We start from the raw sequence: 19,616 nt of genomic DNA, 5'->3' as shown, positions 1-19,616 counted from the left end.
GGTAATAGTAACATGAAACACTGGTTTCTTTCCAGCCCCGGTTTTCAGTCATCCTGTCAAATATGTTACGAACTTCGTAAAACATGCACCTGGTCCCGAACAAGGGGTTTAATCTGTATTGTCTTCAATACTACATAATTCATGCAGGATTTTTTGTGACAGATAATGTTTTGTTTCTCTTTGAATTCTACGAGAATTTAATACAGGATATGGTATTCATTTTCCTGAATCATTTTCTGGTCTAAATAGCTGTATTCTAACATTTAAATAACAAAACGTTAAAATTAAGTATTCAATGAAGGCGGCAAAAATTCCTCCTCTGTTAGCGTCTCGTCGTATTATTCGATTTTATCAGATGGTTAATCATTGAATTGTATCACTCTTTAGTTTTATGGCTTAAATTTAAGTAGTACAGGTTGTTAGCCTCCAGAGGAAAGTACTACTACCAGTAGCGTTCTAAAATGTAGAATAAGGACATTGTTACAATTGCATGAAATGCGATACATTTATAAAGTAACAAATAAACACTTCACTTTTGTATGTATGAGACAGCTGTGTATTAGTAATACATAAAAAAAAATTTCATCGATTTTGCATCGATTTTTCAGTCAAATTCATTTCCAATAAAGGGTAAAAATTGAGAAAATAAAGCACGTTTAAAAAAGGAAAAGTAAAAGAAAGTAGTCTACAACCTGTTCTCATGTAAGTCAATACCTTCTTTACACCGTCTTGCTAATTATTCCATTCTCCTTAATAAGAGAAGTTACAATTTTTTACGTTTAGAAAAAAAAACTCGTTTTATAAGTAAGCGAATTGTTTTATGCTAAATAAAACAAAAGTTTTCGATGCACTCCTGCTACTTCGGAAACTATTTAAAGTATGAGGTAGAAGTCAATCGAATGTTTGGGTTCTAAAATCTAATAAATGGGTCATTCTCCAAAAAGTGTAACTTTTCTGTCACACGCCTTTTACAGTAAAAACTTTAAGGTAAATTCATTTAACGATGATTTTTAATTTCATTAAAAATATATCTATTTGAACCTGCCAACAATTTTTTTAATAATGATTTTTATTTTATTATATTTGTGGTTCACAACATGTGAATTCTTACCTCCGTGGCATGTCACACACCTTGTGTGACTGTTTGTTGCTTAATAACTTGTTTAATTAAAAGTATATACTTGTTTATTTATTTTCCTTTCACCAAGTGTCTCAAATACTAATTGTTTAAGTGTATTTAATTTTTTAATATTGCGTTTTAGTTCGTTTTAGTAGGACAAGATTTCATGTCACACAATAAATTCTCACCTCCGTTACCTAAACACAAAATGCCATTCTTCATTAACATGTGGCAGTACTGCCATCAAACTTTATTTTCCATCATACATGGGAGTCCCCTTGTTTATTTTCAGACATATTTGAAGTTGTGAGACTCTTGAAACTTTTGAAAAACAAGACTTTTTGAAAAACAAGAAGCTGTAAGCTGTTTGGCTGTAAAAACTTAGCTTGGTTATTCTGATTTCTCACCTCCGTGAACTTGAGTTTCAGGGATAAAAATTAATGTTAAAAACGAAGTGAACATATTTACATATGCTTAACATGTGCAGATTGCAGCAACGAAGAAAAATAATTCCCTGAAAACTTTTTAGGCCTATATTAATGTAAAATTCCTCACCTCCGTGAATATCACCTCCGTGACAGACCTTATCAATGTCATTATTTCTGAGGTGAAAATAAATGATGGAGGGGAAATACATCAATTATAGGCATTCTACCAAAATTATAAATTGCCAATATATCCTCAAATTTACTGAATACTATTTTTAAACATATATTTGAAACTTCTAACTAAGCCGTACTTTAATTAAGAGAGCTTAATATTATATTCCTACTAATCATTAAAATAGTTGATTGTGTGCACATTTAACAAAATTACTACTTTGACATTTGATTGGCCTTGATTTTTAAACATTAAAAGCTTTTATATATATATATTTTATTTTCCCCGTAAACAAGGCATTATTATTTTTTTTTCCGAGTAAAATTATTGGAACTTAGCTGGGCCAACTTCTAGTAGGTAACACTTTCATGTAAGAATAAAAAAGAAAGAAAACAAAAGGTTTCGAAATTGAAAAATATTTGCGTTCAAAAGTTACGTTTTCTGGAGAATAAACCATATATTTTTGGTGTTTGCTACCACAGAGCATGATAGTTTTGTTTATCGATTGACGAAAAGAGACTGTCATTGAATTAAAAAAATACTGAAGTTTGAAAAAGTAGTGGTGGAATAGAAAAGCTTACCTTGTGGAGCATCTTGTCGATGATTCCTTCGACAGAAGTCTCTTGCACGTCGAGAAGAAGCACAGCTTGGTTGAGGAACTGATCGACGTCCATGGATGCTCGCACTTCGGCCGCAAAGTCCTTCATGGGCAGCCTCTGTAAGACAGAATAAATCAGGGAATCGTCCGAGGGGTATCCGGGAAAACTGCGGCGCCGGCACCGCAGCCGCACTACTTCGGCCTGTGGCGAGTGCTGCTCAGTGGAGCAGCCAGGCTGAGGCTGAGCTGTGCCTGCAGCTGAGAAGGCGCGGCTGAGCGCCTCCTCCTGAAGGTGCCGTTCCATCTCAGCCACCGAGAGGATCACGTCCTCAGGAGAAGAGGAGTTGCTGATGCCTTCCTCCTGAAGACGTTGCCCCATGTCGGACATCGGAAGAATCACCACATGGTCAACGGACATCGCGAAAAAAAACAACAGATGTGTATCCCTTGGAGGTTTGGCTCTTCTTTCACCACTTTGGCAACCGGGCGGGGAATGTATGATTTTCCGAAACTTTTAAAATATCTCTCGAGGGATGATTTTATAAATTATTTGAGATTTAAACAATCAACATGAGTTTAAAATATATAGATATTTGAGCGACTTTTTGGTCAAATGCTCCAATTTTAAACATTTGAAAGCTCACCGGAATCGAATTCCACCAGATAAAATTGCTCCAACATTTTTTAATAGTAGGGTATAAATAATTTTTCTAATCTCTATAATTAAAAATTCCGTGTCTCAAATATAAGGTCGAGGCACTTCTAACGATATAGATAGGTATATATAATATATATATATATAATATCTCTGGAAATGCTGGTGCTTTTAACGATTATATAAAATTCTATTTTTTTCTAAACATCAACATTGTCGAACTGTGTATATATTATCAATATCGAATTAAGATTTCATCAGACTCTAAAGGTATGTTTGTAGAAATTGTGTGTAAAAGCCGCCGTCCTCATCAAACCAGGAGGCGAACCTGGCCCCGCGGAGCCAAGGCCCGGCCTCGGGCCAGCCCTGGCCGGACACGACCTCCATAAAAGCTCCGGCCCGATCCGGCACGTGCACAAGGTACGGAGGGATGCCAAGGTGATGGAAGTCAAGAGAGAGAGTGAGACGAAAAACGCAGAGGATGCGGAGATCAATAGCGTCTCTCCACCTCTTCCTACCTCTAAGGATCCCGCCAATAGGACGGCGTCGGCCCAAAATCATTCATGCAGCTACAGATGCTCTCGTAAACATGGACTACATCCAGCCGGCTTTGCCGCCTTTATACGCGACACTCAGATGTCATAACTACATTTTTTTTCTCTCCTCTCCCTTTTATTGCAATGATTAGAAGGACCATTTCTTGCTTAAACATGACCAAACTGCTTATTACCGGATTGTGTCAGCTGGGAACTTTTATTCCTTTTGGTCCCACTTAGGAAGAAAAATTGTTTCGCCCTTACCTTTTCTTTCAGAATACCTTTACGGAAATCATACCTGCTGGATTTGCGTTGAGCGCTTTTAAGCAATATTTTTAATTCCGTTGTGCAATTTATACTCTGAAACGCACATACATATGATTTATTTATTGTAAAATAAATTTAATATTTGTACTTATAAATAAAATCACCTACACACAAAACTATTAAGTAGTCTCAATACAAGAAAATTTATACCTTGTTTCATATTTTGGAAAAGATATTGCGTACTTTAACTGCAAAAACGTTTCCTGGAAGTATTTGCGAAAACAAAAGAAGTTAATTGTTTGACAATTTTTGAAATCATTGCATTTATAATGGCTCTGAAACATGCATTTTTAAATTAAGGCGCGTTTGTTATTATTAAATCTGTATTAATTCCAAGCAATTTAGCAGCAGTCTAAAGTTAATGAGTTTCTTGGTCAACTTTCTAAAATGCAGTTTCTGTGCTTCTTGTGTTACTTAGAGATAGTTTAACTACAAGTTAGGTTATATTTGCACAAAATATTGTGTGTGCGGGGCTGGGTGCCTACTTCCTGAGTTCTGACAGGGACGCCAGGGTAAGTGAAGCACCAGCATAATACAAAGCAATTGGTGATAGATAAAAATGGTGGAGAATAAATAGTTTTCGAAACCAGAAACACTGCAAAGATGAACGCTTTCCAATGCGTTCTTCAAGTTTTCCAATGAAGTGGAATTTCCTACACTGTTAAAAATTTTCCGAAAAATTTACGGTAATTGTTACTGGCATCCATGTTGCCAGTAACTATTATCGTAAAAATCAAATGTTACTGTAAAAATTTTACGGTTTTCTCGGTAGGCCACAGCAACAAATTGGCGCTGGGATCGCTTATTTCTCCGGTATAAATTACCGTAAATATCAGCGATGCGTTAAGTCCGGCATTTTACAGTAACAATTACCAGAAAATCTTCCTGAATTTTTAACAGTGTACGGACATGTGCTCTGGTATAAACTGCGTTTATGTGTCTGTTAAAGCTACCGTACGCGTTTTATCTATAAACGTATATTTAAACGATAAGCAGCATACATTAACATATCAATCACAGTTTTTCCATCTGTTGCTCATTTGGCAATAGAATGTTTATGAAATTACATGTGATGCCGATTTCAACTGTTTTTTTTCCTTCCCCAGCTCATTTCTCCTAAGCAGTTGTCATGACACATATATAAAAACTAACTGATAGGATACTTTGGGTAAAATAATAACTTTTTTTATGTTAGTGTGTTTTTTAAGTCCTCCTATGTCTAAGGGTGGATGAACCAATATCAGTTTTGTAAGATTTGGCCCGGCTCAAATTTCTTAGTTAGGTTTAATATAATGGTACAAAATTATCAACTGTACAATTTAGTCAATATAAAACAAAATGTTACACTCTTGGCTCAGATAAAAAAAAAATGTTGCTAAGAAATCGTAATGCAAGTCACTTAAGATATATTCACTCGAATAAACATTAATGTAATTGCAATTTAGTTTCTAATTTGTTATACGATCCCACTTATTTAGATCAGCAGTCAACAACTGAAAAACTGCGGTCCAGTCCGGAGCGCCAAAACAGTTTTAAAAATCTGAACTACGTAAATATTTTTTTTAAACAAATTATGTATGTAATAATATATTTTGTGGCAACATTTGTTATTTTTTGTAGTACTTGGAGTACATGCTGATTTTATTGTTAAGTTTTCAATGGTTAATAAAGAATGATAATTTTTCAGGATCTGGATAAAAAATGGTAAGTGTTCAAACCTCAACTAAATTTACTCGCTAAACCCCGATTTGGATCAACAATCTTGTGAACTTTCGTCACTCTTTAATTACTAGTTCTTCTTTTGCAATTGAGTTGAATTTCATGTAAGTGTGTAAAAAACAGCCAAAATTGAGCAGGGGGTAATCATTTTCTCTTATACTAGAGTTTTAAATATGGTATTGGGTTTTCTTCGTATGTTAGCAACTATAAAATAAAATATTTTCAAATCCAAAAATATTTAGCAAAGAAACGGTTGTTATATATTTTAAACAAAACTATCAGAAGAATAAGGATTACAATCTCTAAAAATCCCCCCTCCAAGTCATTATTATAATAGAATAGGCACAACATTTCCAAAAAAAAAATTTGTGAAAAAAATTAATAAATAATTTTTTTTAAAAAAATTAAGAAAATTAAATGAAAAAAATAAGAAGAAAGAAACACTATTAGACATGAAAACGATATTTTGCAAAAGAAAGGAAGAACTAAAAAGTAATGAATCACTAAAATAATAAAAATTAAGAATAAAAAAACAAGACGGATAATACAGCAGCTGCGTTTTTGAGCGCTAATTAAGAATTCGGAATTGAGGAATACCTTGAAATTTATTATATTCTAATATATACTAGATGATTAGAGAAAAATTATGTTTGTTCTGACTAAATGATAAAGCTCGTATTATAACCATTTGAAATACTAACTGCGATCTACTAATATTTGGTGCATTATTTATTTATTTGATATTAAGCTTTTTTTTTATAAGGTCAGTTAGGGTAAGTGCGGTTTTGGGGCAAGTGCTGCTTAGATTAATAATCAGACACCGGTAATATCTGCAAGGCTGCTGCCATCTGGGTAGCTTGGTAAACATTATTACTTTGCACTGCTTGCGTTAGATCGCGCTACTTGAATGGTAACTCTATTCCCTCCCTCTTTCCTAACTTTTCTCATTCCCACTACAGTGCCATGTTGTTATGGTTCGAGGAATCATCGTTTCTTCTGTTGTTGTTCTCACTTTTTCGTGCTTCCAAAACGTAAGTACAACTATTTCATGTCTACTTTTCGTATTTTTAAAGCTGAGATTCATTATTTTTTACTTTAAAATCATTTAATTTTAGGGCTGCACTTGCCCCAGAAAATTATACGACTGGGAAAGTGCGGCCCGAAAAAAAGGGGCAAGTGCAGCCTCGCATTTTTCGGGGCTGCACTTTCCCATTAATCTGGCAATGTTCTTTTATGACAGATATAATTTGCTTGCAACGATTTAATGAAGCAATGTAATTAATTTTTAAACCCTGCATCATTGTCTAACTAACAATAAGTGTCACTAGTCTATATTGCTCCAATTTTTTATATTTTTAGTAAAAATGGTGCGGAATTACAAAAGAATAACGTCAAAAGCTGGCTCCTGCCCCCCCCCCCCCCGTCGGGAGGAACTTTCTGCTGCTTTAGAAGCGATACGTTCAGGTACCCTAACCTGTAAAGGCGCGAGTCGGCATTTCAAAATATCGCGGGCAACATTACAATATCGTCTGAAAGGTCGGCGTGGAGTGAAGTCCAAAACGATGGGCCGGCCACCTGCAATATCTGTTGCAATAGAACACATGATTACCGACAATCTGAGGCACTGACGTTAGCGAGATCCAAGACAACGACATTGTATCAATCCTTCCAAATCCCTCTTCAGATCGTAGAGGAAATTTGATATTCCAAGTAACGTTTTCAGAATATAATACAAATTAAATTGTTAATTACTATACTAAGTGTACTTATACAAAAATATATGTTCAAGTTCGCCAAAGACATGTTACCTTTTGTCAGTTGTATAGTTACCTTTTGTATTATTAAGTTAATATTTTATAAGTTCGTTGATATTCAAGTTTTGTTTTTGGTTTTTTAAGCTTATTAGCATAATAAAAGTTATCTTTCATGTTCCTTATTTAATTTAAAATAAAAACTTCATAATTTTGTTTAATAATCCATTGCTCCTTGAACGTTCTTCATTTTACATTGACAGGTTTCGTTAGGAAAAATGTAATTACTTCCCAATAAATAGGTGAAAATAAAAATAAAAAAATCGTTTTTAATTAGGAAAAAACACTCTATTGATTGCAATTGCCCCTTATTTTCTCAAACGGTTTTTAAAAACAATTCAGATGGGTGATGCTCTTGCCCCACTTTTATTGAGAAAGTGCGGCCCTAGAGCAAAATAGTTTATTTTTTTTTTTTCAAATTTTCACCTGCAATGATTTTAACAGGCTCATGTCTTGGAAAACGCACTAAAACAGGTAACATAAGAAATAAAAATTAAAAAATTTGTATCAAGTCTTGTAATGTCTACGCCTTAATAAAGCCGAACTGTACAATTTAAGGGCTGCACTTCCCCCAACTCACCTTACTTTGCACAATTATTCAAGTGTATACGGAGCAAAGTGGATGGAGCATAGCGGTTGAAACAAAGTGAAATAGTTTATTTCGTTTACTTATTGAATCACTCTTAAATCACTTTCGTATTCACTTATGAATTTATTCATCACTTAATAATTCACTTATTTATACATTCACTATATATATATATATATATATATATATATATATATATATATATATCAGAATTTCAAATATTAAACAAATTATACATAATAAATGATGATAAAAAGGAAAAATGCAAACAGCTATCAAGTAGGAATAGATAAAGAGTGAATCCAGAGCTCATCAGCCGTGGAGGATTCATTAATTATGGTCAAAAGACCAAAATCTTAACTATGAACTAGAAGAGAATGTTTAAGCTCCAGTACATGTAATATAGAGTAACAATGGGCAAAAGCACCACTTGCTAAGCTAAAAACAATAAACTAGAGCTTAAACCTAAAACTAAAAGCAGGGGGTTTCGCCTCGACTAATTAGGAAAACAAGTTCCGATAATTAGCGCATCTATGGGCTCTTGGTGTGCTCTTTTCAATATTTTTCACTTTTTTTTATATATATATATATATATATATATATATATATATATATATATATATATATATATATATATATATATCTTTTTTTTCTTTATTTAATCTTATAGATCCGAGTACAAAGCTGTAGTTTGATCGTTTATTTTCGTCTGAAAACTATCCGGTTTTATCACCTTCGAACATTTAACCTTTCCCTTCGAAATAAATTTATAAGAACGTTCTGAGGGTAATTAATTACTTATTTGTAAAGATTAAAATTTTCTTCTTGGAAAATGCAACGCCTTGAGATGTTTGTAACCTTATAACATACTTTGACATCCCTTAATCCATCCACTCATTTTAAAGTTTAGGAAAGAATGATCAATAACATCCTACGCCTATTGACAATATTACGAGCTCAGTTAATATCAGTGAACTGCAAGATTTCCGAAACAGAACAGGTACACAAAAGTTTACTTTAAAGTCATTTTTTTCAGGTAAAAAATATCACGAATATTCTTTCATATAAGTTTAAGTAGTTTGTTTTTAAGGGTGTGAAATTCAAGTTTAGCTAAATGATTTGATTACTTGAAAAATAGCTTTTATAGCTATAAATGCAAGAATATCAGTATTTTGCTGAGAAAAAATAAATCATTTATGTTGACTGCATGATTAAAGTTGGGTAAATGATTTAAATTTACGTACGAATATCTGAAAACTGACACAATGGTCTTTTACTCCTGATGCCGAAAATCACCTTTAAATGATGATTTTCACTTTCTTTTACATAGTCAAGGAAGTATTTGTATTCGCGAAAAAAAGTTCCTCAAATTTCCTCCTAATTTTGCATTTTACTCATCCCTGAATGAATGCTGGGTGAGTTTTGACCCTCCTGCACGTGCATATACGCCTAAGAGCGTATGGACGCCTGATTTTATCCATTTTGACGATCCCCAAGTAAATTACAACGGGTATTCTCACAACGTCTGTATGTGCTTATGTATTCATATGTATGTACGTATCTCGCATAACTCAAGCACGGCCTGTAGTAGAAAGGTGGAATTCGGTATGTAGACTCCTAGTGATGTCTAGTTGCGCGCCTCTCCTTTTGGTTGTATTCGGATGTTCCAAAACGGGTCTTTTAACCTTTTTTTCTGGAAAATCAGTGTTGATATCAATGCAAACATAAGTGATGTTAAAATTTGGCGAACACTTGGCGATACATCGCCAATTTTTTGTCAGCGAAGTTTTGTTGCCAACTTGGCGATATATCGCCAGGTTGGTGACAAATTTAGCGAAAAAAATATTTTTCGAATTTGGTTTCAATTTGGCGCTATTGGAGTTTGGAGAGTAATCCATTGAATCACGTTAAAATTGTCGATATTGGGATCATCAATCTCTGTAAAAAGCTTTTTTTTTTTTTTTTTTTTGCATCCTGACGAGCTAGTTGTAAAAATATTTAAAGTGTTTCCTTGCTTACTCCAAGGCACTATTATCAGTAAACTGGTATAAAAAGAAATCATGTGATGTACACGTCAGATTGCATTTTTTTTCGTATTATTTCCATCTAAACACATAAAAATGTGTAAAAGTTTATCTTAATTTTTGTTTTTGAGAAAATCCTGGAGAGAAGCGACACAGAAATAATATTATTCAAAATTAAAAAAAAAAAGACTTGAGTGCAAATTTGATACTCTCTCATGAATGGGCACAACATTTAAGAAATGTAATCATTTTCTACTATAAAAATATTAAAAAATAAGGACACTTCCAGAATGTCATCAATTTTCTTTTGCTTAGGAAATGCTATTTTCTTTTGACTGTAAACAAGCTATGAATAAATTGTAATAATATATACCATTTTTTTAGTACTGTCATCTACTAAAAAGAAAATAGCTAGTAGTGTACGCCTGTTCTTCCATTAACGCATTTTATGTACCTTGGCGGCATTTTTTGCTTGTGTATCCTGCTGGGGGCGCCGGGACCGAGGAGGTTAAGACCTGTGATGATATAAAGATAAAATAATTTTCTATTACCGTCAAAATTTTAGTACCAACGTTTTGCTTACACCTACCTGATCGATCTTAATGTAATTTCACACAAAAGTTATGGAATTTCACCTAGAAATAATCTGTATTCCGTACTATTAAAAACTGTTCGCGTCTGTAAACCTGTGTCCTCCTACCTGTCAATGTCTCTTAGATTAATACTGAAAACCGTTGGATACAGGACATCCAAGCTAAGTCATTCCAGCCTGTCTCACTCCTCTAAACCCTAAGAGGCCGGACATTTAGGAGGGCCGGACTTAAAAAACATTGTCAACCGTCGCATCGGGCCACCGCAGGAGCAAAATGGGGGTTGGCGAGCGAAGAGAGCAGGGACGGAGCCCCAAGTATCTGTTTCAAATTTGTCTTTCTGTCCCAAGCTCCCAGTTGCAAAGGAAAAGAAATGTCTTATCAGAGGAAAGTAATAAGCAATCTTGGTTAATTAAGCAATATAAGCAATCAAAGTAATTTTTATCAGTATTGGTAATTCTAGCAAAAAGTCTTACTGCAGTGTGGTGTTTACTTTTATCAGCAAATATGTCACTGAAACACAATTTCTTTGCAGTGTCCAGAGTTATATTAATAAAAAACGTAGAGAATTATTTAATTTCATTTACATACTTTTCTGCCTCACTCTACCCAAACCCGTCTTTTCGAATTTTTCAAGGAGAGGGGAAGGGTGAATACTGAATGCAAGTTTCATAGGAAAGCAGCAAAAATCGAACCCACTTATTGGTAAAGGAATTAATTTTTCAAAGTATGACGGGACTTTACTTGTTTTTACCTCCTTACGTCAAAAAAATCTAGTTCTGCTATGATAGTCACATTCGCAGTGCGTCTTAGTGCGAATCAAGAAGCGGCCTAATTCTATACTTCTTCAGTAGCTTCTTTGCCAATAGTTATATTAATATTCTGATCTCATCTAGACTTTTTATGTATCATCATAAGTTTAGACTTCGAAGAATTGAACTTCAACTTATGTAATTTTGACCATTAAAAAATTTGATTAAGAATATCCTGAGCTAAAACACTATTATCATTAAAGTTTCTGCACTGTACAATAATAAGAAAGTCATCAGCAAAGAGACAACTTTATAAGTACTTTAGAAAATTAAAAGATTGATTTTATTAGTTTAAACATTACGAAAAACTGTAAAGGAAATATTTGAATTCTATGAAATACCACCCCAAAAAAGCCATCCAAGCTATTAAAGTCTAATGGGGTGTCATAGTTGTTGCATTTTACAAATAAGTTGATAAAATCAATTATCAATCAGTTGAGAAAATGTAATGGGAATAATTAAACGGTTTAAAATATTATTGCAATTAAGAAACTAACATGCTGCTATTTATGTTTCAATTTCTTAGGAATGACCTTCATACAATCAAGCACACAAATTAGTTGGTAGAATCAATCTATTATAAATCTATAATACATAGATATAAACGAGATAAGACGTTACTGCAATTAAAGAAATGAATTTGCAAAACATACTCATGCTTACTTATTAGTGTAATCTAAAGATCTGAGCACCCTTTGAATAGCAGAGCAATTGGTTTTTGCTGCAAGCATAACGAATTGCGTTTCATTCAGATCTAACGTCATACTTTTGAAGCTCTTTTCGGTACCATACTTTTGAACTTTAACGAGACGGAAACCCCTAATGTGCATATTATCTAGTTAAAATTTGGAAAACTCTTGCTTGCGCACTTAAACGGAGCAAATAAGGTAATCTGGTGATTAGCAAGGAAATCTATTCACCACCAGATTGATATTTTAAATCAGTTAAACTAATAATTATTCATAACTATTTTAAATGTTTCGTAAGCTGAATACTAGAACAAGGTGAGTACTATAACAAGAGTGCAACAATATTTGGAAAAATCGACTATTTCACTTTTGCTGAAATTTTTCATTTGAAAAACAAATGCATCTAAAATAAATAAAATTTAAATATGGCGGCTGAATAACATTTAAATAAAGTCGTCACATTCCGCAAAAACCAGGAAAAAACATTAATTTTGTCAAGTTTTTCTCGAAGTCCGTAGTATGAAAATAATGAATTGCAGTCAAGGACAGATACAAGGGAGGGGCGATGGGGACGATCGCCCCTTGAGTCGAAATGCAGGGACTCTCGGCATATTTTCAACACGGAAGTTCCAAAACCGTAATTTCAGACTATCTTCAATAATGTTGCGAAAAGACGGCTCTCTCTCACAATTTTTTCAGAATTGTAGTCTTGAAAGCGCAATTGTAGCGCATCTCTTAACACTTCAGTGATAGGGGATCGGAACTTTGAACAGGATACTTTTCGAAGTTCCAAAAAACTCAGTTTTAGACAATCTTAGATGACATTAGATGGGGTTCGGGCGTTTTCTCCTGAAAAGGTTTTTAAATTGAAATTCCAAAAAAACAACTATAGTACCTTTGATCAGTCAAGGTAAGGGATGGAGTTTAATGCACTCCTCCGGTATGTTTTAGAAATGGAAATCCCCCCCCCCAAAAAAAAACGTAATTCGAGAGGATCTTCCATGATGTTGATGTTACTGAGCAGGGGGTTAGAGAATTTAAAAAAAAGTATATACATTCATAGAATCAATCGTCCCCTCTTTGAATACTTTCTGAATCCGTCTTCGATTGTATTTACCTAGTTCTAGTACTTACCCCATGATATGCTGACATAAAATATATCTACTTTATCGTCGCAATTAGAATGTTCCATATATATATATATATATATATATATATATATATATATATATATATATATATATATATATGTTTTTCATGTTATATAAAACTTTTTAAACAACATTTGTTTAGTCCCGGTTATTCATATAAACTTAAATGTTAATTATCTTTGATGGATCATGGCACACTGTTTTATATGAAAGAAATACGGTACTATGATTACGCGCTTGAAGGAAAACGGAAAAGTAGGACACGTACGTTCAACCTTGATTAACCAGAATAAAAGCTTTTTCCTCTTGGGAGTCTGATATCGAAAGTGGATCTTCAGATTGACATGTTTTGACGTCAATAATTATAAGAAAGTGAGCTATCACATTTAAAGTAAGTGCTCGCTGATATGAAAATTGGTTTACGAAACGCTACACCATCAATGAAGGGAAAGCGCATTTACACATATTATTGTTCTTCGCACACTTACCAAACCCTTTTGTTAGTCATGCTCTCTGAGGAGTTATTTAGTAAACAATGCTAAAGTTTTGTGGTATGTATTTAGTTTCGAATACTAAAAGGGCATTATATTGTGACAAGTTACAAAATATTACAGCAAAACACACTTGAAAAGTTTCAGAAAAAAAACTAAATTTAAAATAAAATTTTGCTTTTGTTATGTAAAATGCTTCTACAATGCTGTAAAATTTCTTCAATATAAGTTCTAAAGAGCTTAAAATCTAGGTTAATCAATGTGCCGATGTAAGTTAATCTAAATGGGCAAGTCCATGAAACTAGGGACATCACGATATAAAAAAAAACCTTCATTGTATCAGTAATTTTTTTTTCTTTCATATGAGGTAACGAAGACTATTTTTATAAAAATATGCGAAAAAAGTTATAAACGCATTTTTTTGTAAGTTTTATCGGCAAATTTTCACCGCACTAATCAGTGCTCGTGTGATAAGCAGTTCTAAAAGTTAATCTTTGTTTTTTTTTTCGCTTAGGAAATTGTTAATTTAACACTCTTATTTTTTTATTGAATTTTAGTTTACATAGGAAGAGATTAGACCAAAAAAGAAATTTTAAACTGTTATAATTGTCTTGTAACATTTTTTTTTTAAACTAGGCCTCATACTATTAGTTAGTATGAGGTCACATTAGTCACAAAATTGTATAAAAGTTTGCATTGCTTAAACAAAAACAAACCCAAGTTTGTAAAAAGTCATATTCTCTTAATTAATGATGATATCTTTAATATAAATCCCTGAAGTATTTAGAAATAGTTGAATTTAATTTTGTGAAACTTATTTGAAATATGTAACATCAGTCACATTTCTCTTTTTGTTAATAAACCTCAAACAAATTGCCTCAATGACATTAACTGCTGCAGAAAGGCAAAAAAAAAAAAAGAGGCGAGATAAATTATGAAATTAAGGAAAACATGAAAATTGCGAAACAAAGTAGAAGCTATAAAGAGTGGATGAAAAATCAAAGAAAAAAAACCTAGCATAATTACCAAAGTTGGTTAAGAATAAAATTAAAAAGAGAAATTAGGTGAAGAAGTAGAGCAAGAGTAGAACAAATTAAAGTCCCAGGTTTAAATTAGCAGCTGCATTACCCTTCTTTGAAAGAATGAAACTTTGGTATAATCTGTTAGTAATTCAAAGCTTTCTGTTATATCTTCACAAAAGAAAACGACAGCTGTAAGACATTTTTCCCAACATGAAATTTGACAAAAAGATGCTCCTAGTTCCTCATGTATTACACTTGAATAAAAATACTACATCATCGATACAGAAATATTTCTAAATCTCACAGCTTCATGCTAATTTCAGAGCTATCACCGTCCGACTTGCACAGTCATGTTATAAAAAGTTATATTTGAGTAACACTTTTTTTTTTTAATTTAGAAGATGCTTCAGGTGTTTAGCAACAACATTTTTTTTTTTCAGTAAAGGACGGGATCACTTTCAGCAGAACATGTTCTAAAATTGTTGACTGCAACTGAAGAACGGGTTCTTGAAGAATATGACCAACAGTTGTGTCACGAGAAGTTAGATGCATTGAAATTGAAAACTAGGGAGTATTTATTAACTGCCAAGATTCAAGCAGAAAAATATTGGAAATAGCTTGCCAATGTGGATGAAATTTATTATTCACATGAGAAAAGAATAAAATATTTAGCGTACTAGATGTAGTAAATGCAAGAGCAGTTTTTATTTTACGAAATACATCAAAAACACAACTTTTTAGACTTTATAAACTTACTTTTTTTGTAGTTTAAATATAATTTTAAAATTTTTAAACAAACGATATGCATTTTTTTTTTCATTTTTAAGGAGAAATAACGGGGGGGGGGGGATATTTAGGAGGGTGCGCTCTTGCTCCTGGGGGAGGGAGGCATGTTGAACATGTTGCTGTTTGGCTGGAAAAAACTATTTACGTTGTACAGATCGCTGAGCTGGAAGTTTCATACGTTTCTATCGGGTAACATTTTCAGCGCTGTTTAACCGTCTGAAATTAGCTAGGCGTTTTGCTTTCAATGCAGTACCTGTGGCTCTAATATTTGATATCCAAAAATGATTTTTTTCCAAGTATACCAAACGTTCGAATTTCTCGTTTAGTCAATCATTCTTCGGGTTTGAGAACTTTTTTTTTTCTTGTACAATGATGAAGAGGCTTCTCTTGACTACCTCAAAACAGCTGTTTTCAACGTTTTCAAATGCTTTTATTTGGAATTCTATGCAAGTTGTCCTATTTTACTAAGAAACAGTGATGTTTTCTCGTTTACCTGTATGTCTCACTTAACAAACAATAGAAATAAAGAATCAAAGATAGGGTTCTAAGCCCACGGAAGTAGTCTTTGAGACCTAAAGAATAGAAATATGAGCTAGTTTTACTTAAAAACGTTATTAACTATTATTTCTCTCTTTTTACATTTTCTTCACTTCATCAAATCAAAAAGCCTCTTTTTTCCTTCCGAAGAAAAACGGCATTTATGGATCTATATTATTAAGCGATTATTTATTTATTTATTTATTTTTATTTGTTTGAAATTTTCTTTTCCTTATCTTAAACACTCTTCAGAAGAAATACTTGATTGTCCGTTGCGCGGTCAAAGGTTTTAATTAACCATTATTTTTACATAAAAAATAAAACAAAATGTAAGGAAATTTAAAATGGAAAAAAGTTTATAAAAATTAAAACAGCAAAATTTTCATATTATTTGAGTTAAGAAAGATTAAAATTAAATTTTAATTCATTATTTTGTGAACCATAATCAATAGTGGTGAATTAAAACCGGCATTTCAGAAAAATAGTGGAAACTGACAAAATAATGTATGTGAAATAAAATATAAAATTCATTCCTGAGTGAAATAAAACATTTTTTTGTCCAAACAACTGAATGGGTTTGCTTAAATCATATTTTGGAAAATAAAAAGAATGAGAAAGAAAAAAGCATTTGAGCTAAAGAGCTAAAAAGGAATTTTCTTTCATTGGAAAAAAATCAAGCCGGTTAAATAGCAGATCGCTGAAATGATGTTGATGAACAAATAGAATGAAAAGCAGAAGAATCAGAGGAAAGCGAGTACTGAAAATCTAAGAAATAACAAATATCAGAAACTATTTTAGAACTTACGTTTTGAGAAGGGAGTTTTCTTTTAAAACAGAACAAAGAAATTAAGCATGCGTAAAATGCTTTTCAAAAGCTGATTAAATCTAAAATTCTTTGATTCGCTGAGAGTTTTATTTTTTAACCAACGGGCTATAGGGAGAAAACGTAATTATATATATATATATATATATATATATATATATATATATATATATATATATATATATACTGTTGCAAATAACGTCTTTCGTAACCAAAGCATAATTGCTTATTGATAGCAACATTTCTCTGAATTTTATCGGTTCTTATTCCCGTAACTTGATTCAACAAACATTTACCAAAGAGAAAAAGAATATCTTTGGAGAGAAAAGTCAAAAACAATTATTTTAACTTGGGAATAAATTGAGATATGTTTGAATGTCTGTGAGTAGATGAGTTGCTTAAGTAAATAACTCAATATCCCATTAAAAATAAATTTACGTTTTTAATACATTGCCAAAATGACTTTTTTCTAAAAAATTATCTTTTTAACTACTTCAGTTTAGTACTGCTGATAAATAAATTGCATCAATTTTAATGTTGATTGCTATGCGTTTATTCTTTAGACACGATACAGAGTTAAGTATGATATGGTTTCAGTTAAACTGTATTGAAAACGCTCTGCATTAAAATTGGATTGAAATGTATAAACTACGCAAATAAGTATCAAATTGTCAAGAAACAAAAAACAGTTTCACGGCTCCAAATGAGTCTCGTCTTCAGTGCAAAAGTGATCAACGAGTGACGAGAAGGAGGATGTTTATTCTTGACTTTTGTTGTCGGTTGAACATTTTAGCGCTGATCAACAGTCTACATTTTTGATTAAAATAGCTATTTGCTTAATTTCCTGAAATTTGAGCTTTATTTAAGTTTTTCATTCGTACATATGGTGCTGAGATATGGTTTATCTATTCTTTGAGTGAAATTTAACACGTATTCTTCTAAAAATCGGAAACTCGTTTCTGCGTAATAACTTATAATAAAATTAACTCCAAACGTTTACTATTATATCTTTCCTTCCTCCCTTTTTTTATCGCACCAATTGCGTTTGTCTCCGGCGCACATCACAAACATAATCTTTCATCAATACTGTATTGATAAATTTCTTCGTTCTATAAACTGTTTCAATTTAGTGCATACATCATTAAAAAAACATGACTTTACAATTTTTAAGATTAACCAATTATGTTTTAAATACATGGAAACAATAGCAGTACAAAAAAAAAAAATCCAAACGTATGCAGACTTGACATTAGAATGTTGATTTTATTAAAGCTTTCAAACATTTCAAAATAAATGTACGGCTGGACATATAGTAGGCATGATAATATATTGACAATACTAATATATTTCAGAATAATCTCATGCATAGGATAGCTGTCAAATACATTATTATCGTAGATTGGTCATGATACTTGATTCAACAAGTCAAAGTCTTCGCACAATCATCATTAATCCGTTAAACTAATATGGGCAAGATCAAAAGGTTTATGTAGCATAATTTATCAACTATTTTGAAGCGTTTATTGCGTTTTGTGGAGGTGGGATTTTATGATATCACAAGTGCCAAGCGTTAGGACGCATGGTTTCTGTAATTGAACTCTTCCGTGCATTTCTAAATTAATGTCCAATCAATCATTTCAACGAGTATTGAAACACCTAATGAGGTCAAGAAAAACAAATGCACTATTATTAGTAGATTCATCTGTAATAATCTAGCGATATCTGCAATAGATAAGTGCAAAAAATCTGCAATTAATGCGGGTTTCCCCCCCCCCTTTTTTTCTTTGACCGTTTTAGTTGTAAATGTTTCTTATAAAAGTTTCGAAGTTAATGATTATTAAAAAAAAACGTGTAATATATTTGGTAATGTATATAAAGATTTTAAAGAAGCGTTTGTTGTGAGTTGCTTCTTTTGAAACAGCTTAATGAAGAAAAAAGATAAATATTTAGTCCATACCTGGTGAAACAAAATATTACAGCGACCAATGGCAGCCATATTAGTGAGGTCAGTTGCGTCAGGTACATAAAATGATCGACGTGCAATAAAAGAATGAGCACGTGCATTTCTGATCTACTTTTGTGAACATCTTCGTTTTTGAGCTTTTTGGTTTTTTTCCACGATATTTAACACATCTTGGGCATTTTTACGAAAATATGTATTAGGCATCTTAATGTAAACATCCCTAACGCTGAAACGATTGAGTTTCGTTGGAGGGCTAGTTGTTCTTTTTTTTTCTTTTTGTGGGGCAGGTTGTTCCGATTAACAGTTTGCCCCCCCCCCCCCCCTAGCTGCAAGGAAACTTCAGCTAGATAACATTCAAAAATAGATACAAATAAAGATTAAATATACGTATTTGTTACCATTAAGAATCAAAAATGGAGACTGTCGACTTTCACCGAAAATATTCTGTCTTTTTCAATCAACAGAGAGAAAATGAAATTTTTAAAAATCAAAATATGAACCAAAATTTCTTTCAAACTTTTATATAAAAATATGAAATTTTCAAAGGATCATATTGTTTTTCCATGAACTTTATTACGTCACATTGCGGTGATTTGAGAAAGTTGCCAAACTGGTAAACAATTTGTTCAGAAGAGGCAGATGTCTCAATGGACAGATCATATCCTACACAAGTGAATCTGTTTAGGCTTTACATTTTCAGCTGCCATTACCCAGAGACTGCTGCTTCTCCTTTGCTAGTCTGGCCTAGTCTAATGTGTGCAGAACTTTCATGA

The 19,616-nt window shown here is 32.6% G+C and overlaps 1 protein-coding gene across 1 annotated transcript in view; it reads right to left on the bottom strand.

Moving 5' to 3' along the window:
- Positions 1 to 19,616, bottom strand: part of LOC129219366 (solute carrier family 4 member 11-like) — a 718,088-nt gene that overhangs the window by 329,560 nt on the left and 368,912 nt on the right. The window contains exon 3 of the mRNA XM_054853742.1: positions 2,302 to 2,436. Within this exon, the coding sequence (XP_054709717.1) occupies positions 2,302 to 2,436 (135 nt within the window). The remainder of the gene's footprint in view (positions 1 to 2,301; positions 2,437 to 19,616) is intronic.

The sequence above is a fragment of the Uloborus diversus genome, chromosome 3, assembly GCF_026930045.1.
Source record: "Uloborus diversus isolate 005 chromosome 3, Udiv.v.3.1, whole genome shotgun sequence".
Lineage (NCBI taxonomy): Eukaryota > Metazoa > Arthropoda > Arachnida > Araneae > Uloboridae > Uloborus > Uloborus diversus.
The sequence above is the reverse complement of the archived record's forward strand: the minus strand, read 5'-3'. Positions and strand labels throughout refer to the sequence as shown.